The sequence below is a fragment of the Oncorhynchus nerka genome, linkage group LG12 (genome assembly GCF_034236695.1).
Source record: "Oncorhynchus nerka isolate Pitt River linkage group LG12, Oner_Uvic_2.0, whole genome shotgun sequence".
Lineage (NCBI taxonomy): Eukaryota > Metazoa > Chordata > Actinopteri > Salmoniformes > Salmonidae > Oncorhynchus > Oncorhynchus nerka.
Genome location: NC_088407.1, coordinates 55,031,021 through 55,053,491, shown reverse-complemented (window position 1 = coordinate 55,053,491; position 22,471 = coordinate 55,031,021). Strand labels below are relative to the sequence as shown.

The 22,471-nt window shown below is 45.0% G+C and overlaps 1 protein-coding gene across 1 annotated transcript in view; it reads right to left on the bottom strand.

Moving 5' to 3' along the window:
- The window catches only part of LOC115138383 (disks large-associated protein 2-like), a 62,448-nt gene extending 40,773 nt beyond the window's left edge, over positions 1 to 21,675 (bottom strand). The window contains 3 exon segments of the mRNA XM_029675180.2: positions 6,180 to 6,252; positions 6,255 to 6,390; positions 20,590 to 21,675. Coding sequence (XP_029531040.2) covers positions 6,180 to 6,252; positions 6,255 to 6,390; positions 20,590 to 21,675 — 1,295 coding nt within the window.
- Positions 21,676 to 22,471: the final 796 nt, after the last annotated feature.

Genomic DNA, 22,471 nt, shown 5'->3' with positions numbered 1-22,471 from the left:
CACTCAGATCAGCAGTACTACTCAGATCAGCATTTACCACTCAGATAAGCAGTATCACTCAGATCAGCATTACCACTCAGATAAGCAGTATCACTCAGATCAGCATTACCACTCAGATCAGCAGTACCACTCAGATCAGCATTACCACTCAGATCAGCAGTACCACTCAGATCAGCAGTGCCACTCAGATCAGCATTACGACTCAGATCAGCAGTACCACTCAGATCAGCATTACCACTCAGATCAGCAGTGCCACTCAGATCAGCATTACTACTCAGATAAGCAGTACTACTCAGATCAGCAGTACTACTCAGATCAGCATTACCACTCAGATCAGCAGTACCACTCAGATCAGCATTACCACTCAGATCAGCAGTGCCACTCAGATCAGCATTACTACTCAGATCAGCATTACTACTCAGATCAGCAGTACTACTCAGAATAGCATTACCACTCAGATCAGCAGTACTACTCAGATCAGCAGTACCGCTCAGATCAGCATTACCACTCAGATCAGCAGTACTACTCAGATCAGCAGTACTACTCAGATCAGCAGTACCACTCAGATCAGCAGTACTACTCAGATCAGCAGTACTACTCAGATCAGCAGTACTACTCAGATCAGCATTACCACTCAGATCAGCATTACCACTCAGATCAGCATTACCACTCAGATCAGCATTACCACTCAGATCAGCAGTACCACTCAGATCAGCATTACCACTCAGATCAGCAGTACCACTCAGATCAGCAGTACCACTCAGATCAGCAGTACTACTCAGATCAGCAGTACCACTCAGATCAGCAGTACCACTCAGATCAGCAGTACCACTCAGATCAGCATTACCACTCAGATCAGCATTACCACTCAGATCAGCATTACCACTCAGATCAGCATTACCACTCAGATCAGCAGTACTACTCAGATCAGCAGTACCACTCAGATCAGCATTACCACTCAGATCAGCAGTACTACTCAGATCAGCAGTACTACTCAGATCAGCAGTACCACTCAGATCAGCAGTACCACTCAGATCAGCATTACCACTCAGATCAGCATTACTACTCAGATCAGCATTACACTCAGATCAGCATTACTACTCAGATCAGCATTACCACTCAGATCAGCATTACTACTCAGATCAGCATTACACTCAGATCAGCATTACTACTCAGATCAGCATTACCACTCAGATCAGCATTACACTCAGATCAGCAGTACCACTCAGATCAGCATTACCACTCAGATCAGCATTACCACTCAGACAGCATTACCACTCAGATCAGCAGTACTACTCAGATCAGCATTACTACTCAGATAAGCAGTACCACTCAGATCAGAGCAAAAGTATGGCACAAGCCAGGGTCTAAAACAACTAATATATAAAGTCTCTTTTGAGTTCCTAAGTAGTCAAAATTAACATGCACAATTCAAAGGGAAATTAGTAGGGCCAGGAGTTTTACTGACCATGTGACCTTACCAGGCAAAACTCTAGGCCTCAAGGTCAGCCTGTCACACCCTGATCTGTTTCACCTGTCCTTGTGATTGTCTCCACCCCCTCCAGGTGTTGCTTATTTTCCCTGGTGTATTTATCCCTGTGTTTCCTGTCTCTCTGTGCCAGTTCGTCTTGTATGTTCAAGTCAACCAGTGTGGTTTTTCCTGTGTGCCTGCTCGTCTACTAGCCCTCCCAGTTTTGACCTTGGCCTGTTTCTGGACCCCATTCCCGCCTGCCTGACCATTCTGCCTGCCCTGACCTCAAGCCTGCCTGCCATTCTGTACCTCTGGATCGCTGAACTGGTTTTGACCTTTCGCCTGTCCACAACTATTCTCTTGCCTAGCAATTTTGGATTGTTAATAAACATCTTGGACTCTAACCATCTGCTTCCTGTGCCTGCATCTGGGTCTCTCCTTGTGTCCTTTTACTGCCAAAACTACTGGGCCTAGAGGTGAGGCTCAAACTTCAATAGCTGCAATAGGTGCCACAGACAGGCAATACCGGAGCAGTCCTGACGTGTCACAGGAAGACCAATGGTAAGACAAAGCGAATACTATTCAGTCATGAATGAAAGGCCTCCACAGCAGGCATTCTTCAGCCTGGCCTGAACCAGGTAACCCAACACTGCAACGCTAACCAGGGAGCCCAACACTGTCTACAATGAATACAGGAGGAACTTCACCTGTCTCCATACTTGTGTTGTCAATGGACTCTGAGGCAGGCCGGGCAACATAAAATGATCCATATAGATATTCCTCTTTCACTAAGAGCAGCAGGCTCCTGCACTAACTGCTGAGAGAGGCATTATCCAGAGAGACCCTCGGAGCATAATACGTGTAATGGATATCTGCTGCTCCATCCTCTAAATCACTCCCTTTTTAGTGTCTTTCTTAATGGAGTGTAAATTGTTAGTACCCAAATCCCAAAACCGTGTTGTTTTCATAGCTACTGGTTTTGGATCATAGGCTGATGAAAGGCATTAGCAAAGCCACTATCATCATATAATAAACTGCTGCATTGTGTAGTACTGCGTGAGTGCGTGTCCGATCGCACTGACGTGCTTTCACACGTCAACGACGTATACACCCACAGAGGACTTTTAAACCGTTCAAAATTCATTTAAACTTATCAGACAAAATAATAATAATCCTTTGCCAAAAAAAACACCCAAAAAAAGCAGTGTAAATGAAATGTAATTAACACCCCAGAATCCTGGGTAACTCATTTTAGTTGTGTCAGGCTGACAGTGGTGTGAGTGTTAAGGGATAGTGTTTGCTCCACTTTGCTGTGATGTCAGTATTTTCCAGGAAAAAGCCTTGCTGTACCCTAACGGTAATTTAGCAACCTGTGTTGAATGGTAATGAGTAGAGCTGCTGCAGTATGCAGGGTTTGGGGAGGAGAGAAACACCAGTCACACAGAGCGAGGTAGGCTACTATCATGACTGTCATAAGTGGATCAAGACCAACATAGAGCTGATACCGCAGTACAGCAGGGATACCACGAGCGCCGTAGAAATGAATAGAGATGCATAGAATCTCCATGACAAGAATTAACAACGGGCACGTTTGCATTTACCTATGGCAATAGTTTTCGCACTGTATTAACAACACAACTTTGACATGTTACATCAATCTCTATACGGGCACTTTTGCTGTTAAATTTAAGGGTGTCAATCAAATGACCAAGAAGAAATATAGAATTTTTGGTATGCCAAAATATCACCGACAAAACATTCCTCCTTTCCAAAATGAAGACTGTGCTAGCACAAAGCAGCCTGTTATGCGAGTGCCAAGAAAATAATTCATCTAATGGAGACCTGTACATTGATAGTCCAGCACATGTCAGTCACGGTGTCGTATTGACTGACACATGAGAATAGAATAGGCAGACAGAAATATGAGGTTCTGAAAGTGCTGGTCTGGGAGGAGGGTTTTATAATGGAACATTAATAAAATGGACTCCTGAACTCTCCTGTTATTACTGTTTCCATATTCAACCATGAACAAAGAGAGACGAGTGGCCTTTGAGGAAGAATGAAAGTGTGCTTGCACTGGCAGACAGTGGCGCGACATTAGCAATTACATCAGGGAAAGATGGACTCGCCAAGTACAATTTAATGTAGTTATGTCTGATATAATGCTAAAATTAAAAACGCAATAAAGAATAAACTATAGCTGTGGCTCAGAGAATAGTGACTTTCTCATACCTGCACTGACACAATGAAGAACACCTTTTATTCAAGACAAAACTCTAAAACCATTTACACTGAAAGTCTATGGGAGATGGATTTTACACTAAGATCCACCTTTGAACTACCACAGGATCTCATAAAATGACTACGTTCTTATTGCAATATAACTCTGCCACTGCTCTGCGACCTAAATTGACAAGGATATGAATGATATATGAGAGTGCCCCAGGGGTGAAGGTGAGGAAGTGCGGTAACAAGCAAATGGGAGAAACACTGGGCAAACACAGCAGCTATTGACAAGGACAATTACCAAACCATACAAGGACAAGAAACAGCCCAAAAAATACTACCGTTTACAATAGAATACTACAGTACTTACTATAGAATGATATAGTAAATTGTAGTATACTGTAGATTATTCTACATACTGTAGTACTTACTATGGAATTTTGTAGTATACTGTAGAATATTAAAGTAAATACTGAAGTATTATCTACAAAAAAATATTACAGTAATGTCCGCTAAAACACTACAGTCCGGGGCCTCCCAAGTGGTGCAGCGGTCTAAGGCACTGCATCACAGTGTTGCAGCATCACTGCAGCCTTGGGTTTGATCCCAGGCTGTACCACAACTGGCCGTGCCTGGGAATCCCATAGGGTGGCGCACAATTGGCGCAGCGTCGTCTGGGTTAGGGGAGGGTATGGCTGGGTGGGATTTACTTGGCTCATCGCACTCTAGCGACTCCTTGTGGCGGGCCGTAAGCCTGCAAGCTGACCTCAGTCATCAATTGAGCAGTGTTTCATCTGACACATTGGTGCAGCTGGCTTCCGGGGTTAAGCGAGCGGGTGTTAAGAAGCAGCGCGACCTTTGCCTCTTCCGAGCCCGTTGGGGAGTTGCAACAATGAGACAAGATTGTAATTGGATATCACGAAAAGGGGGGCAAAAATCAAATCAAATATAACACTACAGTCCGCAAAAACACTACACTTTTTTAAAACTATAGTAAATTATACAGTATTTCATTTCCATATACCCTGTCCATTCCCCTCCCCCATATACCAATTTGTGCCACCCATAAGTGAGAAACCTACATGCCAAGTATAGACCATATTGTGTTCTATGCAGGTTATAGAATATATTATTACCGGTTCAGACCCCAGTCCTACCAACAGGTTATGGAAAATTTGTTCGTATTTCTCCAGTAGGTTTCCTGAAGGAGATAGCCACCACTTTATGTCAAAGATAATAAAACAAAAACACTATAGTAAATACTACAGTAATGTCTGCAAAAACACTATAATAAACACTACAGTATACTACAATCTGAAAAAACACTACAATAAATACTGTAGTATAGTACAGTCTTCAAAAACACTACACTAAATACTACAGTATACAATCTGCACTATATTAATTACCATAGAAAATATTATAGTTTTCTTTTACAACAGTATTTATACTATAGTTAACAGTAAATACTACAGTAAAAAGTACTGTAAAGTCCGCAAAAATATTTTTGTGAATACCATAGTTTTCCATAATAATACCATATTATACCATAGTATACTATAGTATGTTTTCATGTAGAAGTAGACACAGAGAAAATAACCTGTGTGCCCCTTTAAACACTGTTTAACTAAACACTGTAACTAATTCAAGGCTCTAAAACTATTCTGAAACCAGATTTGTAATGGGGAGACATTTCTATGGAAATAACAACATTGGATCATTTTGGTTTTACTTTACCTCACTGACTTTAATGTAAAGAAATAGAGAACTAGAATATGCGGTTTTATAATCCAACAACGACATTGCCTTCCAACAGAGTATGTAAAAAGGCAAACAACAGCATTCTTGCCCCCTTATTGAATCATCTATCTAGGATATGTTTTTGCTTGAGCCATTGTTAGTGTGTTAGAATTGTGCTCGTCTCATCCAATGGACAAGTATTGTAATCTAATTTCATGTTAATCTGCTGCATTTGTTCTAACGTCATGCCATTATCATCCTAACCTCGTTTCTGTGATTGTGTCTGCATCATGGCCTATCTAATCCATTCCAGCATTCATTCATTTTATACCCCCAGTGTGCACACTTAACAAAGCTTTATAAACAATGACACTAAAAACGTTTTGCTATAGAAATTAAATCTGATTAATTTATTTGGTATTTCTACAAGTTCTAGAACGTGCCCTTATTAACCACAGATCTGCGATCAAATCTTTGGCATTACCTGTGTAATGGGGGTCAGTGTGCTGCTAACTGCTTAGCTTCCCCCAATGTCTGACTGCCCCACACTGGGCTCAAACCAGTGATCGTCTGCTTCGCAACATACGTGACCGCCCTCCTTGACAACGTTCCAACAGGTTGAGGCACCCAAAAGGGACCGATTTGGATGGCTCCATCCGTGACATTTCAAGCTAGCTGTGGAGTGATCTTACGGCATGTTCTTAACTCAGTTCCACATGCTAGGATACTTTACATGGCCTACCTCTGGGAGTCTAGGAGTGGTCTCTGCATGACAGACTTGACCAGGGCGTCTGGCCGGACCGTCTTCACGGGGAGGTCTTGGGGCTGGAGTCAGACTCTCCACTCTCCTCATCACCCATGGCTTTGACGTAACTGCTGCTCCTCATCCTCCGACAGGGGATCTCATCGTCCTTACCTCCCCCTGGGTAACCACTCCACTCATCCTGAGGTACCTGGGGGGGAGGGGGGGATAGAGAGCGGGTTAGAGAGAAGGGTTGGGTACCCTGTAACAGAAGTAGTAAGATTGTAGAAGATACTGTAATGTAATTATGTTATGAGTACTACAGATACACAGGTTTACCTCAAAGTTTATTTGCCCCCACTTGCAGTAACATGTACTTACCTACATGGTACAGTAATTACTGTAGGTAGGTACAGTTTATCTTTAAACTGTGGATATTGTTACATAGACCTGAAAACAGTTAGCCATTAGCTGTTTGGTTTTGGTATGTCAGGAGAGTTGTTGTTTTCTCAATGTGGCTATTGGCTCAGCCGTAGTGTAAAGCAGACTGTCCTCGATCATGTTTATTGGTCAAATGAAGGTAGTGAGAGTGGGATCATAGAGGATCAAGCTGAATAGGAGACTCATCCACAGTCACATTTAACCACAGCTCAGGCAAAGATAGGTACAGTACATCACTTGTAATATTCTGTTATCATTCTCTCTCTATAGCTAGTAAGACATTTGCAGCTGAGACAAGGCTCTTGCAAGGCATCATCCCCATTGGCAAGATGTTTTCTGACTCAGACTTGTTCCCTCGACTGCAATCTGTTCCCAGATTGAGACTCAAAGCGGGGTACGTGCAGTGTGATCGTGCTGTGTTTACCCAAGGTTGCATTACACATCATAAGGCTCTTCAATATTGAATGTGAGAGCAGCATCAGAGATGTGGTGTCTCCTTGCCTTCAGAGTGTTACATGTTGCATGATAAACCACAGCAGAGCAGCGGCAACACTGTTTGACATTTCTGTCGGATGGTTTACTTACTGATGCAAGACGTCTATGAGCAGTAAATAAACCAAGCAAGAGCACTGTTCTAGTTCAATTGAATAAAGTAGAATTGGGTTTAATTCAATATAATTACTTCAAAAATATACAGAGTAATTGAGGGTCTATTTGTTACGAAAATCCCTTCTGAAATTCAAAAGATCAAACTAAAATCCTAAGCCTAACACAAAGGTATCATATTCTGGTGTTCTGTTTGTATAATGGCACTTGTTGAAAGGTTGTGGAAACTATTTGAAGCTGCTGGACAAATGGCTAGGGGTTAATTCAATCGAACTGATGACATCATGCTGTTTACAAACTCATTTAAATATCACAGGCTCGTTAAATAAAGAAGTTACCACTAAAGTCTCTCTCTCTCTTCCTCTCTCCTGGCTCTATTTTCGGCTGGCACAAAGGAGGTGCAAGTGTCATACGCACGTTAGTTAGCAATTTCGTCTGGCACTGACATTTTCCAGCCCTAACACCAGGTTCGGTAATTTACCTGTCGAACATCAGCTCGCTTGCACTGAGGTGGGAGGGGTGGCAATATTTGAGGTTTGTCCTTAAAAACAAGCGCAAAAGTAACTTTGTGCAGCACTAATGGGCCATTTTACAGTGCTAATGGGCCATTTTACAGTGCTAATAGGCCATTTTACAGTGCTGATGGGCCATTTTACCGCGCTAATGGGCCATTTTAAGACCCACAAAAAGCAGGTCTTAAAGGTAACGCAGTTGATAAAGGCATGGATTTAGAGAGCGGAAGCGCAGCCTATCCAGCCATGAAGTACAGTGCCCATGGAAGGAGAGATGTGCCTTTTATGCCGGTGAATCTCGTATTTAGAAATAAATATATGAATGGTTTCCCCCCCATTTCATTTAACTTATTAGAAAGATGCACCGTCCATTGGCAAATTCGTCTGCTATTTCTGGAGAAGTGCAAATATGATCTGTAAGATCGATCCATGATGTTTATAAAACAATACATTTGCGAGCAGTATAACGGTGAGTGGACATTCCCTCTTTCTCTTTATATTTTTGGTATTGTGTTAGGTTTGTTACAATAGAGCCCTCTCTGTCACAGTTTTGCTTTACTTCAAAAGTACAGCAGAGTTCAATTACCGCATATACAACAGCCGATGCTCCAGTACCATTTGTCGGACGGTAGCAGAGTGAACAGTCCATGGCCTGGGTGGCTGGAGTGTTTGGCCTGGGTGGATGTAGAGGTCCTGGTGGCAGGGAGCTTGGCCCCAGTGATGTACTGGGCTGTCCGAACCACCTTCTGTAAGGCTTTGAGATGTATTTGCCATACCAAGCATTGATGCAGCCTGTCAAGATGCTCTCGATGGTGCAGCTGTAGAACTTTTTGAGGATCTGAGGGCCCATACCAAATATTGTCAGCCTCCTGAGGGGGAAGAGGCACTGCCGTGCCCTCTTCACGACTGTGTGTGGACCATGTTAAGTTCTTGTGGACGCCAAGTCACTTGAAGCTCTCGAACCATTCCACAACAGTCCCGTCAATGTGGATGGGGGTGTGCTCTCTCTTCCCTCTTTCTCCTATAGTCCACGAGCAGCTCTTTGGTCTTACTGATGTTGAGGGAGAGGCTGTTGTCCTGACACCACACTGCTAAGTCTCAAAATGAACCTTTATTTAACTTGGCAAGTCAGTTAAGAACAAATTCTTATTTTACAATGATGGCCTACCCCGGCCAAACCCTAACCCGGATGACGCTGGGCCAATTGTGCGCCGCCCTATGGGACTCCTAAACATGGCCGGTTGTGATACAGCCTGTAATCGAACTAGGGTCTGTAGTGACCCCTCTAGTACTGAGATGCAGTGCCTTAGACCGCTGCACTCGGGAGCCCTCTAGACGGACTCATTGTTGTCTGTGATCAGGCCTGCCACCGTTGTGTTATCAGCAAACTTGATGATGGTGCTGGAGTAATGCGTGGTCACGCAGTCGTGGGTGAACAGGGAGTACAGGATGGGACTAAGCACACACCCCTGAGGAGTCCCAATGTTGAAGGTCAGCGGGCCGGCCCGTCACGAAGTCCAGGATTCAGTTGCAGAGGGAGGGGTTCAGTCCCAAGGTCCCTAGCTTGGTGATGAGCTTGGCTTACCAATGATCTGACAGTAGAGAGCTGGCTGTAGTCAATAGGGCTTGTGTGTTGAAAGTCATAAGGCCCGTGGGTCCACAGCGCTCTATGGCAGAAATTCATAATATTATGATTCCAGAGTAAGGGGCTTGCAAAATGTGCCACGATGATGCCAAGGGAGATATCATTTTATACCCTTCAGATGACACACACGCTTGCACGCACACACGCAAACACAAACACGCCAACACACACGTTTGTTGTACTATCCTTGTGTGGTCCAAACAATTTATTCCCCTTAACCTAACTCTAACCTTAACCCCTAACCCGAACTCCTATCCCTAATTATAACCCTAAACCTAAAATAACCTTTTTCATTGTGGGAACCGGCAAAATGTCCCCACTTGTCTAAATTGTTTGTGTTTTACTACGCTTGTGAGGACGTCTGGTCCAAAACACTCACACACACACACACATACAAACATTGCACGCTCACCAGAGTCGATGGGTTAATTAAGTCTTCAAGGAGTTTGATATTTGTAGACGTCTAATTAAGGAAGGAGCGCCAGAGGACAGCCACACACTGTGGTGAGATTTGTTTAATTTGGGATTTGCTAATAAACTAGATACACGGGTGGATCCCCCCCTGTGTAGAGACAACGAACCAGACATCTCCGTGTCTCCCATCCTAATGAATACACACACATCACAGGGCTGTTTGCATGGAGGAAGAGAACATACAAATCTACACAGTCAAGGTCCAAATGGTTCATGCTGCTTGCAACAAGATAGAATATCCTAGAACGTTTACTTAGTTATCTATGGGCAGAATGTAATGAATTTACTCAAGTGAGGAGAGCCACTACAAACTATACATGACGGCAAAACACGAGAGGCAGAAAAAGGACACATCCTGAGATGTACAGTAGCTACAGTCCCTCTCCTCTCCCAGACTATGTTTGGGCATTCACCTGTATGTGGCCTCAGGCCTCAGGCCTGATCCTGTCCTAATAGGATAGACTATACATTCTAGATTCTAGTCCAGTTCTCCAGATAATGTGTGAATGACCTGTGCATTTCCAGCCCTGCGCTCTCAGCCTTGCTCCTGCCCCATAGGCCTCCCCAGGGGGATGGGCTGTAGGCTGTAGGCCCTGCTGCTGCTCCTGCCCCATAGGCCTCCCCAGGGGGATGGGCTGTAGACTGTAGGCTGTAGGCCCTGCTGCTGCTCCTGCCCCATAGGCCTCCCCAGGGGGATGGGCTGTAGGCTGTAGGCCCTGCTGCTGCTCCTGCCCCATAGGCCTCCCCAGGGGGATGGGCTGTAGACTGTAGGCTGTAGGCCCTGCTGCTGCTCCTGCCCCATAGGCCTCCCTAGGGGGATGGGCTGTAGGCTGTAGGCCCTGCTGCTGCTCCTGCCCCATAGGCCTCCCCAGGGGGATGGGCTGTAGGCTGTAGGCCCTGCTGCTGCTCCTGCAGTGCATTTCATTGATTAACTCTGCAGCTCCGTTCCACTCAGGTCATCTCCCGCTAGGAACAAAAGTCAGCGCCATTAAAACAGGACCCAGCCAGAGTAGAAAGGGGGATAGACCTGGCTTCCCTGGCGCGACGTCGCTAAACAACTCAATCGGTGATAATCCCTCCCCGCTCCATCATAACACTTGGCATGCTCGCCTCCCTACCACTGAGGAAGTACAGTTCCCGCCCAGCCCAGTCAAAACTGTTCGCTGCTCTGGCCCCCCAATGGTGGAACAAACTCCCTCACGACGCCAGGACAACGGAGTCAATCACCACCTTCCGGAGACACCTGAAACCCCACCTCTTTAAGGAATACCTAGGATAGGATAAAGTAATCCTTCTCTCCCCCCTTAAAAGACCTAGATGCACTATTGTAAAGTGGCTGTTCCACTGGATGTCATAAGGTGAAAGCACCAATTTGTAAGTCGCTCTGGATAAGAGCGTCTGCTAAATGACTTAAATGTAAATGTAATGTCTTCAGAGAGGATTGTGGGAAGAGAATGATTCAGTGTGTTTTAGCGAGGGGTGTTATTTGACTCTCTCTCTCACACTACCTCGCTCTACCTCTCTCTTTCTGTGTTTCTTGGTCTGGGTTATGTATTGGATGGTCCTGGGTCTGGGTCTCACTGCCTGCCTGGTAGGTTGCAGCTAATGTTCTTCTCTCCCATCATAAGGTTGTTGGACTCCGTTGTCAGGGCAATGAAGGCTGGGGACTCTCTATACCTCCCTACCTCAGAAAAAAACATAATAATCACATTTACAAGTATTCAGACGGTACTTTTTTCACTCAGTACTTTGTTGAACCACCTTTGGCAGTGATTACAGCCTTGAGTCTTCTTGGGTATGACACTACAAGCTTGGCACACCTGTATTTGGGGAGTTTCTCCCATTCTTCGCTGCAGATCCTCTCAAGCTCTGTCAGGTTGGATGGCGAGTGTCGCTGCACAGCTATTTTCAGGTCTCTCCAGAGATTTCGGTCGGGTTATAGTCTAGGCTCTGGCATTGTCTTGGCTGTGTGCTTAGGGTCTTTGTCCCGTTTGAAGGTGAACCTTCGCCCCAGTCTGAGGTCCTGAGCGCTCTGGAGCAGGTTTTCATCAAGGATCTCTCTGTACTTTAATCCGTTCATCTTTCCCCTGATCCTGACTAGTCTCCCAGTCCCTGCTGCTGAAAAACATCCCCACAGAATGATGCTGCCACCAACATGCTTCACCGTAGGGATGGTGCTAGGTTTCCTCCAGATGTAACACTTGGCATTCAGGCCACAGAGTTCATTCTTGGTTTCATCAGACCAGAGACTCTTGTTTCCCTTGTTCCTTTTACTGAGTGGCCATCTGGCAACTATACCATATTGGCCTGATTGGTAGAGTGCTGCAGAGATGGTTGTCCTTCTGGAAGGTTCTCTCATCTCCACAGAGGGACTCCATCAGGTTCTTGGTCACCTCCCTGACCAAGGCTCTCCACCGATTGCTCAGTTTGCCTGGGTGGCCAACTCTAGGAAAAGTCTGGGTGGTTCCAATCTTCTTACATTTAAGAATGATAGAGGCCATTGTGCTCTTGGGGACCTTCAATGCTGCCAAAAAATTGTTGTACTCTTCCTGAGACATTTGCCTCGACACAATCCTGTCTTGGAGATCTACCAACAATTCCTTCAACCTGTCTTGGTTTTTGCTCTGACATGAACTGTGGGACTTTATATAGACAGGTGTGTGCCTTTCCAAACCATCAAGTTGTAGAAACATCACAAGGATGAACAATAGAAACAGGATGCACCTGAGCTCAATTTAGAGTCTCATAGCAAAGGGTCTGAATACTTATGTAAATAAGATATTTCAGTTTTTGTATTTTTAATAATTTTGCAAAAAATTCTAAACTGTTTTCGCTTTGTCATTAATGTGTGTAGATTGATGAGAAATGTTTTTTTTTTAAATCAATTTTAGAACAAGATTGTAACGTAACAAAATGTGGAAAAGGGGAAGGGGTCTGAATACTTTCTGAATGCACTTTATTATTTATTTATTTACCTATGCCCTCCTTTGAGTGTAAGGCTTTTGAGCGAGGCTATAGCCCATCTCTGATGATGTGGGTTTATTGTATCTATCTGGTTCACCCTCACAGAGAGAGAGACTGTGGTTTCTGCAGTGCTGCAACTTTACTCTGCCTTTAATCACAGGCTTTCTCACTCTGAACCATCCACCTTTGGCAAGTTAACATGGCAGTTCATTGGTTTATTAAATCCTGCCGCATTGCCTTATCAGCAAAACTATCAAAGCCTAATCCTTGCTTTGTACTCTTCTGGAAGGAAAAGAGAGTTGTGTTAAATGGTGAAAGTGAATTAATCAAGGCTAAGACAAACCGTAAACAAAGATATTGTGTTGTGGCATTTTGGCCGAGCAGTGTGCCAAGAGAAGCAGTCGGTAGTAAATCTGTCTCTTGGTCAGGTGAGCTGGTCACGTCCAGGGCTTAATTGCATTGTCACTGTCACCTTACTGCATCTAAATCAAACCTGCTGTTCCTCCCCAACAGGTACTAACGAGGGCCTCTGTGTGTGTTTGTGTGTGTGTGTGTGTGTGTGTGTGTGTGTGGGTTCATGGCAGGGTAATTGGGACTAATTTGTGTAATCAGTCTGCCAGAGAGAGAGCGATGGTTGATGCCACATATGATTCCCAACATTTGGAATTTCAGGAAGAAGCCAACTGTACTCTATCTCTGTCCTGTCCTATGCTCACTAATGAGCTGCAAAATCTGGATCCCTACAAATCAGCTGGGCTAGACAATCTGGACCCTCTCTTTCTAAAATGATCAGCCGAAATTGTTGTAACCCCTATTACTAGCCTGTTCAACCTCTCTTTTGTATCGTCTGAAATCCCCAAAGATTGGAAACCTGCCGCGGTCATCTCCCTTTTCAAAGGGGGAGACACTCTAGACTCAAACTGTTATAAACGAATATCCATCCTACCCTGCCTTTCAAAAAATTTCGAAAGCCAATTAACAAACAGATCACCGACCATTTCTAATCCCACCGTACCTTCTCCACTATGCAATCTGGTTTCCAAGCTGGTCATGGGTGCACCTCAGCCACGCTCAAGGTCCTAAATGATATCATAACCGGCATCGGAAAAATAGAGTACTCTGCAGCCGTCTTCGTCGACCTGGCCAAGGCTTTAGACTCTGTCAATCACCGCATTCTTATCGGCAGACTCAAGTTTGCGGACGACACTACAGTGGTAGGCTTGATTACCAACAGCGACGAGACGGCCTACAGGGAGGAGGTGAGGGCCCTCGGAGTGTGGTGTCAGGAAAATAACCTCACACTCAACGTCAACAAAACTAAGGAGATGATTGTGGACTTCAGGAAAAAGCTGAGGGAGCACCCCCCTATCCACATTGATGGAACAGTAGTGGAGAGGGTAGTAAGTTTTAAGTTCCTTGGCGTACACATCACAGACAAACTGAATTGGTCCACCCACACAGACAGCGTGGTGAAGAAGGCGCAGCAGCGCCTTTTCAACCTCAGGAGGCTGAAGAAATTCACCTTGTCACCAAAAGCACTCACAAACTTCTACAGATGCACAATCGAGAGCCTCCTGTTGGGCTGTATCACCGCCTGGTACGGCAACTGCTCCGCCCACAACCGTAAGGCTCTCCAGAGGGTAGTGAGGTCTGCACAACGCATCACCGGGGGCAAACTACCTGCCCTCCTGGACACCTACACCACCCGATGTCACAGGAAGGCCATAAAGATCATCAAGGACAACAACCACCCGAGCCACTGCCTGTTCACCCCGCTATCATCCAGAAGGCGAGGTCAGTACAGGTGCATCAAAGCAGGGACTGAGAGACTGAAAAACAGCTTATATCTCAAGGCCATCAGACTGTTAAACAGCCACCACTAACATTGAGTGGCTGCTGCCAACACACTGACTCAACTCCAGCCACTTTAATAATGGGAATTGATGGAAAATGTATCACTAGCCACTTTAAACAATGCTACTTAATATAATGTTTACATACCCTACATTACTCATCTCATATGTATATGTATATACTGTACTCTATATCATCTACTGCATCTTTATGTAATACATGTATCACTAGCCACTTTAAACTATGCCACTTTGTTTACATACCCTACATTACTCATCTCATATCTATATACTGTACTCAATACCATCTACTGCATCTTGCCTATGCCGTTCTGTACCATCACTCATTCATATATTTTATGTACATATTCTTTATTCCTTTACACTTGTGTGTTTAAGGTAGTAGTTTTGGAATTGTTAGGTTAGATTACTCGTTGGTTATTACTGCATTGTCGGAACTAGAAGCACAAGCATTTCGCTACACTCGCCTTAACATCTGCTAACCATGTGTATGTAACAAATCAATTAGATTTTGATTTGACTGCCTCGCCTGGTTCACCAACTACTTCTCAGATCGAGTTGAGTGTGTCAAATCGGAGGGTCTGTTGTCCGGACCTCTGGCAGTCTCTATGGGGGTACCACAGGGTTCAATTCTCAGGCAGACCCTTTTCTCTGTATATATCAATGATGTTGCTCTTGCTGTTGGTGATTCTCTGATCCACCTCTACGCAGATGACACCATTCTGCATACATCTTGCCCTTCTTTGGACACTATGCTAACAAACCTCCAAATGAGCTTCAATGCCATACAACACTCCTTCCTTAGCTTCCAACTGCTCTTAAATGCAAGTAAAACTAAATGCATGCTCCTCAACTGATCGCTGCCCACCCCCGCCCGACTAGCATCACTACTCTGGACGGTTCTGACTTAGAATATGTGGACAACTACAAATACCTAGGTGTCTGGTTAGCCTGTAAACTCTCCTTCCAGACTCACATTAAGCATCTCCAATCCAACATTCTAGAAAATCTAGAATTGTCTTCCTATTTCGCAACAAAGCCTCCTTCACTCATGCTGCCAAACATACCCTCGTAAAACTGATTATCCTACCGATCCTTGACTTCGGCGATGTCATTTACAAAATAGCCTCAAACTCTACTCAGCAAACTGGATGTAGTCTATCACAGTGCCATCTGTTTTGTCCATATACTGTACTACCCACTACTGCGACCTGTTGTTGGCTGGCCCTCACTACATATTCGCCGCCAAATCCACCGGCTCCAGGTCATCTATAAGTCTTTGCTAGGTAAAGCCCCGCCTTATCTCAGCTCACTGGTCACCATAGCAACACCCACCTGTAGCACGCGCTCCAGCAGGTATATTTCACTGGTTATCCCCAAAGCCAACACACATTGCTGTGACAGACAAAAGTAAATGTATTGTTGTGTTAGAAGATGGTACAGGTGTGGTATGGAGATCAAAGGGAAAATCCCTACCAACTTGAAGTTCACCTGAACACCACAAAGAAGCATTCAAACAATTAAAGGAAAAAGACAAAGTGAGACAGCCACCAGCTAGCTGCACGTAGACAATGCAAACGGCAACCTCTTCCCGAGGACAACAGACTTTAACAGTGTGCTTTAGACCTGGGTGAAAGTAGATACTTTTTTGTTTTCCCAGTATGGCATTTTAGTGTGTTACTATTTCCTTTTTTAAATTTCCTTTCTTACTTTGTAACTCTGCATTGTTGGGAAAGGGTTCGTAAGTAAGCATTTCACAGTAAAGTCTACACCTGTTGTATTCGCTGCATGTGAAAAATAACATTTGAGTTGATGTTCCTATATGTGAAAATGTGTGAAAAAAATGTGTGGGCCTAGCAGTAAAGCCATGTCATTTTCAACTGTTCTGCCTTACTATTATTCAACCATGCTGGTCATTTATGAACATTTGAACATCTTGGCCACGTTCTGTTATAATCTCCACCCGGCACAGCCAGAAGAGGACTGGCCACCCCACATATGCTCTCTCTAATTCTCTCTTTCTTTCTCTCTCTCTCGGAGGACCTGAGCCCTAGGACCGTGCCCCAGGACTACCTGACATGATGACTCCTTGCTGTCCCCAGTCCACCTGACTGTGCTGCTGCTCCAGTTTCAACTGTTCTGCCTTATTATTATTCGACCATGCTGGTCATTTATGAACATTTGAACATCTTGGTCATGTTCTGTTATAATCTCTACCCGGCACAGCCAGAAGAGGACTGGCCACCCCACATAGCCTGGTTCCTCTCTAGGTTTCTTCCTAGGTTTTGGCCTTTCTAGGGAGTTTTTCCTAGCCACCGTGCTTTTAACACCTGCATTGTTTGCTGTTTGGGGTTTTAGGCTGGGTTTCTGTACAGCACTTTGAGATATCAGCTGATGTACGAAGGGCTATATAAATAAATTTGATTTGAATTTGATTTGATTTAACTGTAAAAAATGTTTTACCTTTAAATGTGGCACGAACACAACCTGGCATGTTGTTTTCATTGATTGTCAAACAAATCACTTGATAAGGAGGCTACCTGCGCATGTTCATCCACTCTAAAATAATTCCAGCATCTAAAACAGTGCTCTTTGCACCTGTCATTTGATGAATGAAAAGGGGCATCTATTAAAATACCAAGAAGTGTAATGACATTCGTTGATTGTCATTAGGCAAACTTGTAGCCTGAATTGCTTGTTGTATCCACTGGTGTCCGCGCATGTCTCGGTCCCGACTAGTGATCTCTACTTTCTCAAAATGTTTGTGTTCCCCTCGAACCACACTGCAGCATTTTGGTATACACCGCATTTTGGTATACACCGCATTTTGGTATACGCATTTTGGTATATACACCGCATTTTGGTATATACACCGCATTTTGGTATACACCGCATTTTGGTATACACCGCATTTTGGTATACACCACATTTTGGTATACACCACATTTTGGTATACACCGCATTTTGGTATACACCGCATTTTGGTATACACCGCATTTTGGTATACACCGCATTTTGGTATACACCACATTTTGGTATACACCGCATTTTGGTATACACCGCATTTTGGTATACACCACATTTTGGTATACACCACATTTTGGTATACACCGCATTTTGGTATATACACCGCATTTTGGTATACACCGCATTTTGGTATACACCGCATTTTGGTACACACCGCATTTTGGTATACACCGCATTTTGGTATACACCACATTTTGGTATACACCACATTTTGGTATACACCACATTTTGGTATACACCGCATTTTGGTATACACCGCATTTTGGTATACACCACATTTTGGTATACAGCGCATTTTGGTATACACCACATTTTGGTATACATCGCATTTTGGTATACACCACATTTTGGTATACACCGCATTTTGGTATACACCACATTTTGGTATACACCACATTTTGGTATACACCACATTTTGGTATACACCGCATTTTGGTATACACCGCATTTTGGTATACACCGCATTTTGGTATACACCGCATTTTGGTATACACCACATTTTGGAGTTCATACCATCTGTTCTAAAGTCTATTTGCTCATTTCTCAAGTGGCTGCCAGGCGGTATAATAGCAGTTTTCTTTCCATCTTTGTTTTAATTATAGAGAGAGGCTCAAGTTTTACCGGTACAACATACTGCCACTATCTCTTTTGCCAGTAGGCCTACACCGTACCGGACCGGACCGGCTTACTTCCCCCCTGGCTTTAAATGAGCATGCAACCTGCCTCATTCCAATGACTATTAAAAAAGAGACAAAGCTTTGGTTCAGTTATTCATTGAGTCTGGCAAGTCCACAAGACTAGCCTCCCACGCATAGGCCACATTCTGTTCCGAACACTGAAATAAATTAAAAACAAAATATAAATGTTACTTTCAAACCAAAACGGAATAAAAACTAGTAAATCAAGTCTGCAAACTAACTGAAACTAAACCGAATTTCTAATAAAAGTTTTTGAAAAATGATTTAAAAAATAATTTAAAACACAAAACTATAATACCCTTGCCAGCACATCAAACCATACGGAGTGCCACAAACACCTCACCTCCCACAACAGCAAACAACAACAACTATCTTTATAGGGAAAGGAAAACCGGATGCATAGTCAGTTGCACAACTGAATGCCTTCAACCGAAATGTGTCTTCCTCATTTAATCTATAGGATTGCACCCTAAAATCATAATAGGAAAACAAAGCAGAACAGCAACAGGATGTTGCCTAAGGTTATAGTAATGTTCTTGTCTAACAACTCAATCTGCCTGACTCACTGCTCCTGTTGATAAGGAAAGGGAGAGAGATAGAGACAGACAGTGAGACAGACAGCCAGTCAGCCAGCCAGAGACCAGAATAGTCTGTTTATTTCCCTCTGTCTCCCTGGTAGCTAGCTCACCTCTGAGAGAGGGCACCAATCCCCAGGGGAAATGCGTCACCCGTGGCCGATTGACAACCGAGACTCAAAATAGCCCTGCGGCAGAGAACCAATAGAATGGGCCAGGCTATTTATAGAACAACCAACATGTTTATGGACATTCAGACACCCCATTTAATGAACAGATGAAGAATACATTACCGTCTCCTATCATCATTGTCTCAGAGAGAGCTTAGTACACTTAGAGAGATAAGAGAGTAGAGGTTCTAAGGCCTCAACGTTGTTTGGAGTTCATCACCTTTAAAAGTGCTTTATGTACAGTTGCTTGGAATTAGTCACAGACCACATGCTCCTGTTTTTCTGTTTACGTCAGCTAATAGTCAGACACAATGCCGGACTCCCCATTAGAATGGTGGGTGGGTTGAGTAATGTACCTCTTGTCCATTTAAGACAGCATCTAACATTTCCACCACCTTCCACTTCATGGAGTGTCCCTGAGGAGTGTTTCGCTGAGTGTTGAGGAGTTCACGTGGTTTTAGCTCCAGGCAGTAGCCCACTCAATGTTCCCTGAGATTATCAGCAGATCATACCTCATGGGTTGCATGTTTACTGTAAAACATGTACTTTTCATTGTCTTAAGAACTTTGATATTGATTCATCAGACAAAAATACCATTGTTTGATATACATAGTTATTTCAGAGTGCAGTTGGTAAGGGACTTGCCATTCCCAAGCAAATGGCCTATCCTTTACTACAACAACCCCAACATAAAACCCCTGGACCATCAACTACAAACATGCTGATTCCCTTTGAATTGATCTTAATGCCGTTCACCACAATCCACCAGGGTTTCCCACCAAGTGGATCCAGGCCATGAACTAAGTGCTCTCACACACCGATACAGACCAACTGACAGCTTGGAGAAACAGCACGACAACAAGCTCAAATCGGCATTGATCCCGAGTCTTTTCTTTGCACTCCCGACTTGTCACTGGTGTCATTCATTGATACAGTAATTGATTTGCTCCCACTGTGCCGTCCCTTTCACTGCTACTACCCTGCTGATCCCCTGACAGGTGATTCATATCCTGGACAGGGAAATACAAGTGATTAAGTCTCAGAACTATCAGAAGTCCAGCTGAGACAAACAACATCACAGTAACTGTCTGGACTCACTGTCTATTGAAATAAGCCGCTGATAGAATGGAAGGCCATGTTAACGGCAGGCTTACTGAGATGAGTGCTAATCAACGAGCCTCATTGTTTGCAGTGTTTCTGAGTGTTAGCATGTAGCCTAGCTGGTCTTCGGTTCTACACTGACTGCTAATGACAATAAATCCTCTCTTCAGTAGCTTCACTGAATCAGCCTACCAGCGGACCTATGTCTGTCCGTACTGTACATATCTGTCTGCTTCTCTGCCAATCCCATCCATCTCTCTGCCTATCTATAACATTACTGTGGCTCCAGCAACGGACATATTAGGATTATACGAGTAACTCACCTGTAGATAGTGGCAGGGCCTGAGGTTGGGCTTGAGGTCTGTGGGCGTCATGGGTTTCTCCAGGTTTAGGGAAGACTTCCTGTAGGCCTCCTTGGCCTGGCTGACAGTCAGCGTTGACCAGGAGCTCCTCTTCATGAACTTCCCTTCAGGAGCCATGGCCACGCTCTCACACGCGGAACACTTCACATCGTTGTTGCTCTTGGAGGTCTTGAGCGACAGGTCCCCGTAGTGGCTGTGGACAGAGTCGGGGTAGCAGTGGTTGATGTGGTCCACCTGTTGGCGGGACATGACGCTGGGCGTCCGGTACGTACTGTCACTGTCCAGGTTATCGTCCGAGCTCCACCAGCCCGCCACCCCGGAGCGCTGCTTCCCGCTGCTGTCTGAAGACTTACGCTCTTTGCTCTTGCTGCGCTTGCTGTGTTTGTGGTGTCCATGGTGGTTGGAATGGTGGTGGTGGGAGCCTTCCCGGTGCGAGTCCCCCTTGGTGCCGTTCATCTTGGACGAGCCCTCCAGGGAGTGTGACTTGGTGAAGAGCTTCTGGACAGAGTGGACCAGGTGTCGGATCCTCCCGGGGCTCTCGTTGCGCTGCTCCGTGGTGGTGGTATGCGTCTTCTGGTACTGCAGTGTGTGGAAGCCGTCGCGATGTAACGGAAGTTGCTTCTCAAACTGGTCCAGCAGGTTGGCCGGGATTCTGTTCATCTTACCGCTGCCGCCGTGTGACGAGCCACACTCGTCTCGATCCCGTGATCCACCCCCACCACCTCCTCCACCACCACCACTGTCCCGTGACCCGCTACCGTCGTGGTGGGAACTGTAATGCATCCTGGGAAAGGTGCTGCTGGAGATGGAGTGATCTGTGTTGGCCATGGAGACGGAGACGGGCATCGCCATGCACTCGGAGTGGATGGAGCTATGGGGAGAGCAGCGACGGTGGTGCTCCATGGGACAGCTCTCTGTGGGGCTGAGGAGGTAAGAGGGGGTGCGGGAGTCATGGTGGTCCAGGGAGTGTTCGCCGTCGGCCAGGCCGCAGGTGTGAGCCGAGGTGATCTGGAGCTGGCTGGGCCGCCCGCCCGATAGAGCCTTCATGTTCCTGGGTGGAGGAGGGGAGTTGCTTTCTTCATCGAAGTGCTGAGAGGGAGACCATGAATACTGCTGGTCTGTGTTTGTGTGTGTGTGTGTTTGTGTGTGTGTGTGTGTTTGTGTGAGAGAGAGAGCGAGAGAGAGAGAGAGAGAGAGAGAAAGACACATTATCAAATAAGCCGCTTATCAAATGTCATTGTCACTACAGCAGCACATTGTCCTCAGTCACCCAGAACAACAAGGTGGAAAAAGAGAAAGTATGATCACAAAATGCCACAGTCCCACAGAGCTCAGGCCTCTTATTCCCAACTCCCTCCCTCCCCTGTCTGTCTGTTGGTGCCAGGCTGCGAGGCGAGGGAAGGTGAGGGGGACAGGTAGTAGCTAGCATTGCCATTTATCCAAGGCAAAGTGAAATAATAGCCTATCATTCTGGAGCGGCGATGTCATCCGTCAAAGCCCTGACGAGAGCGCTTTGAGGTACATCTGTGCACGGCCCACACCGCGGCCGCATCACTAGATTAAAACCACATTCTCTTTGATCTGTCACCAAAGGTGGACATCCCAGCCCACCTCGCCACCGCATTCAACTTAACCAGAGGAAAGCTTTTCTCTATTTAGACAACCCAACACCATTATTTCACTCTAATTGCACATGACCTCCACTTGAATAAAACATAGACAAAAGGGTCACAAGACAAAGACCGTAGAATACGAATGGAATAGCATCAGCGGACGCAGAATGACACAAAGTCTTATTTTCACCTTTCTGTAAAAAGGACTCTTCAGATGAACTGTTTATTGA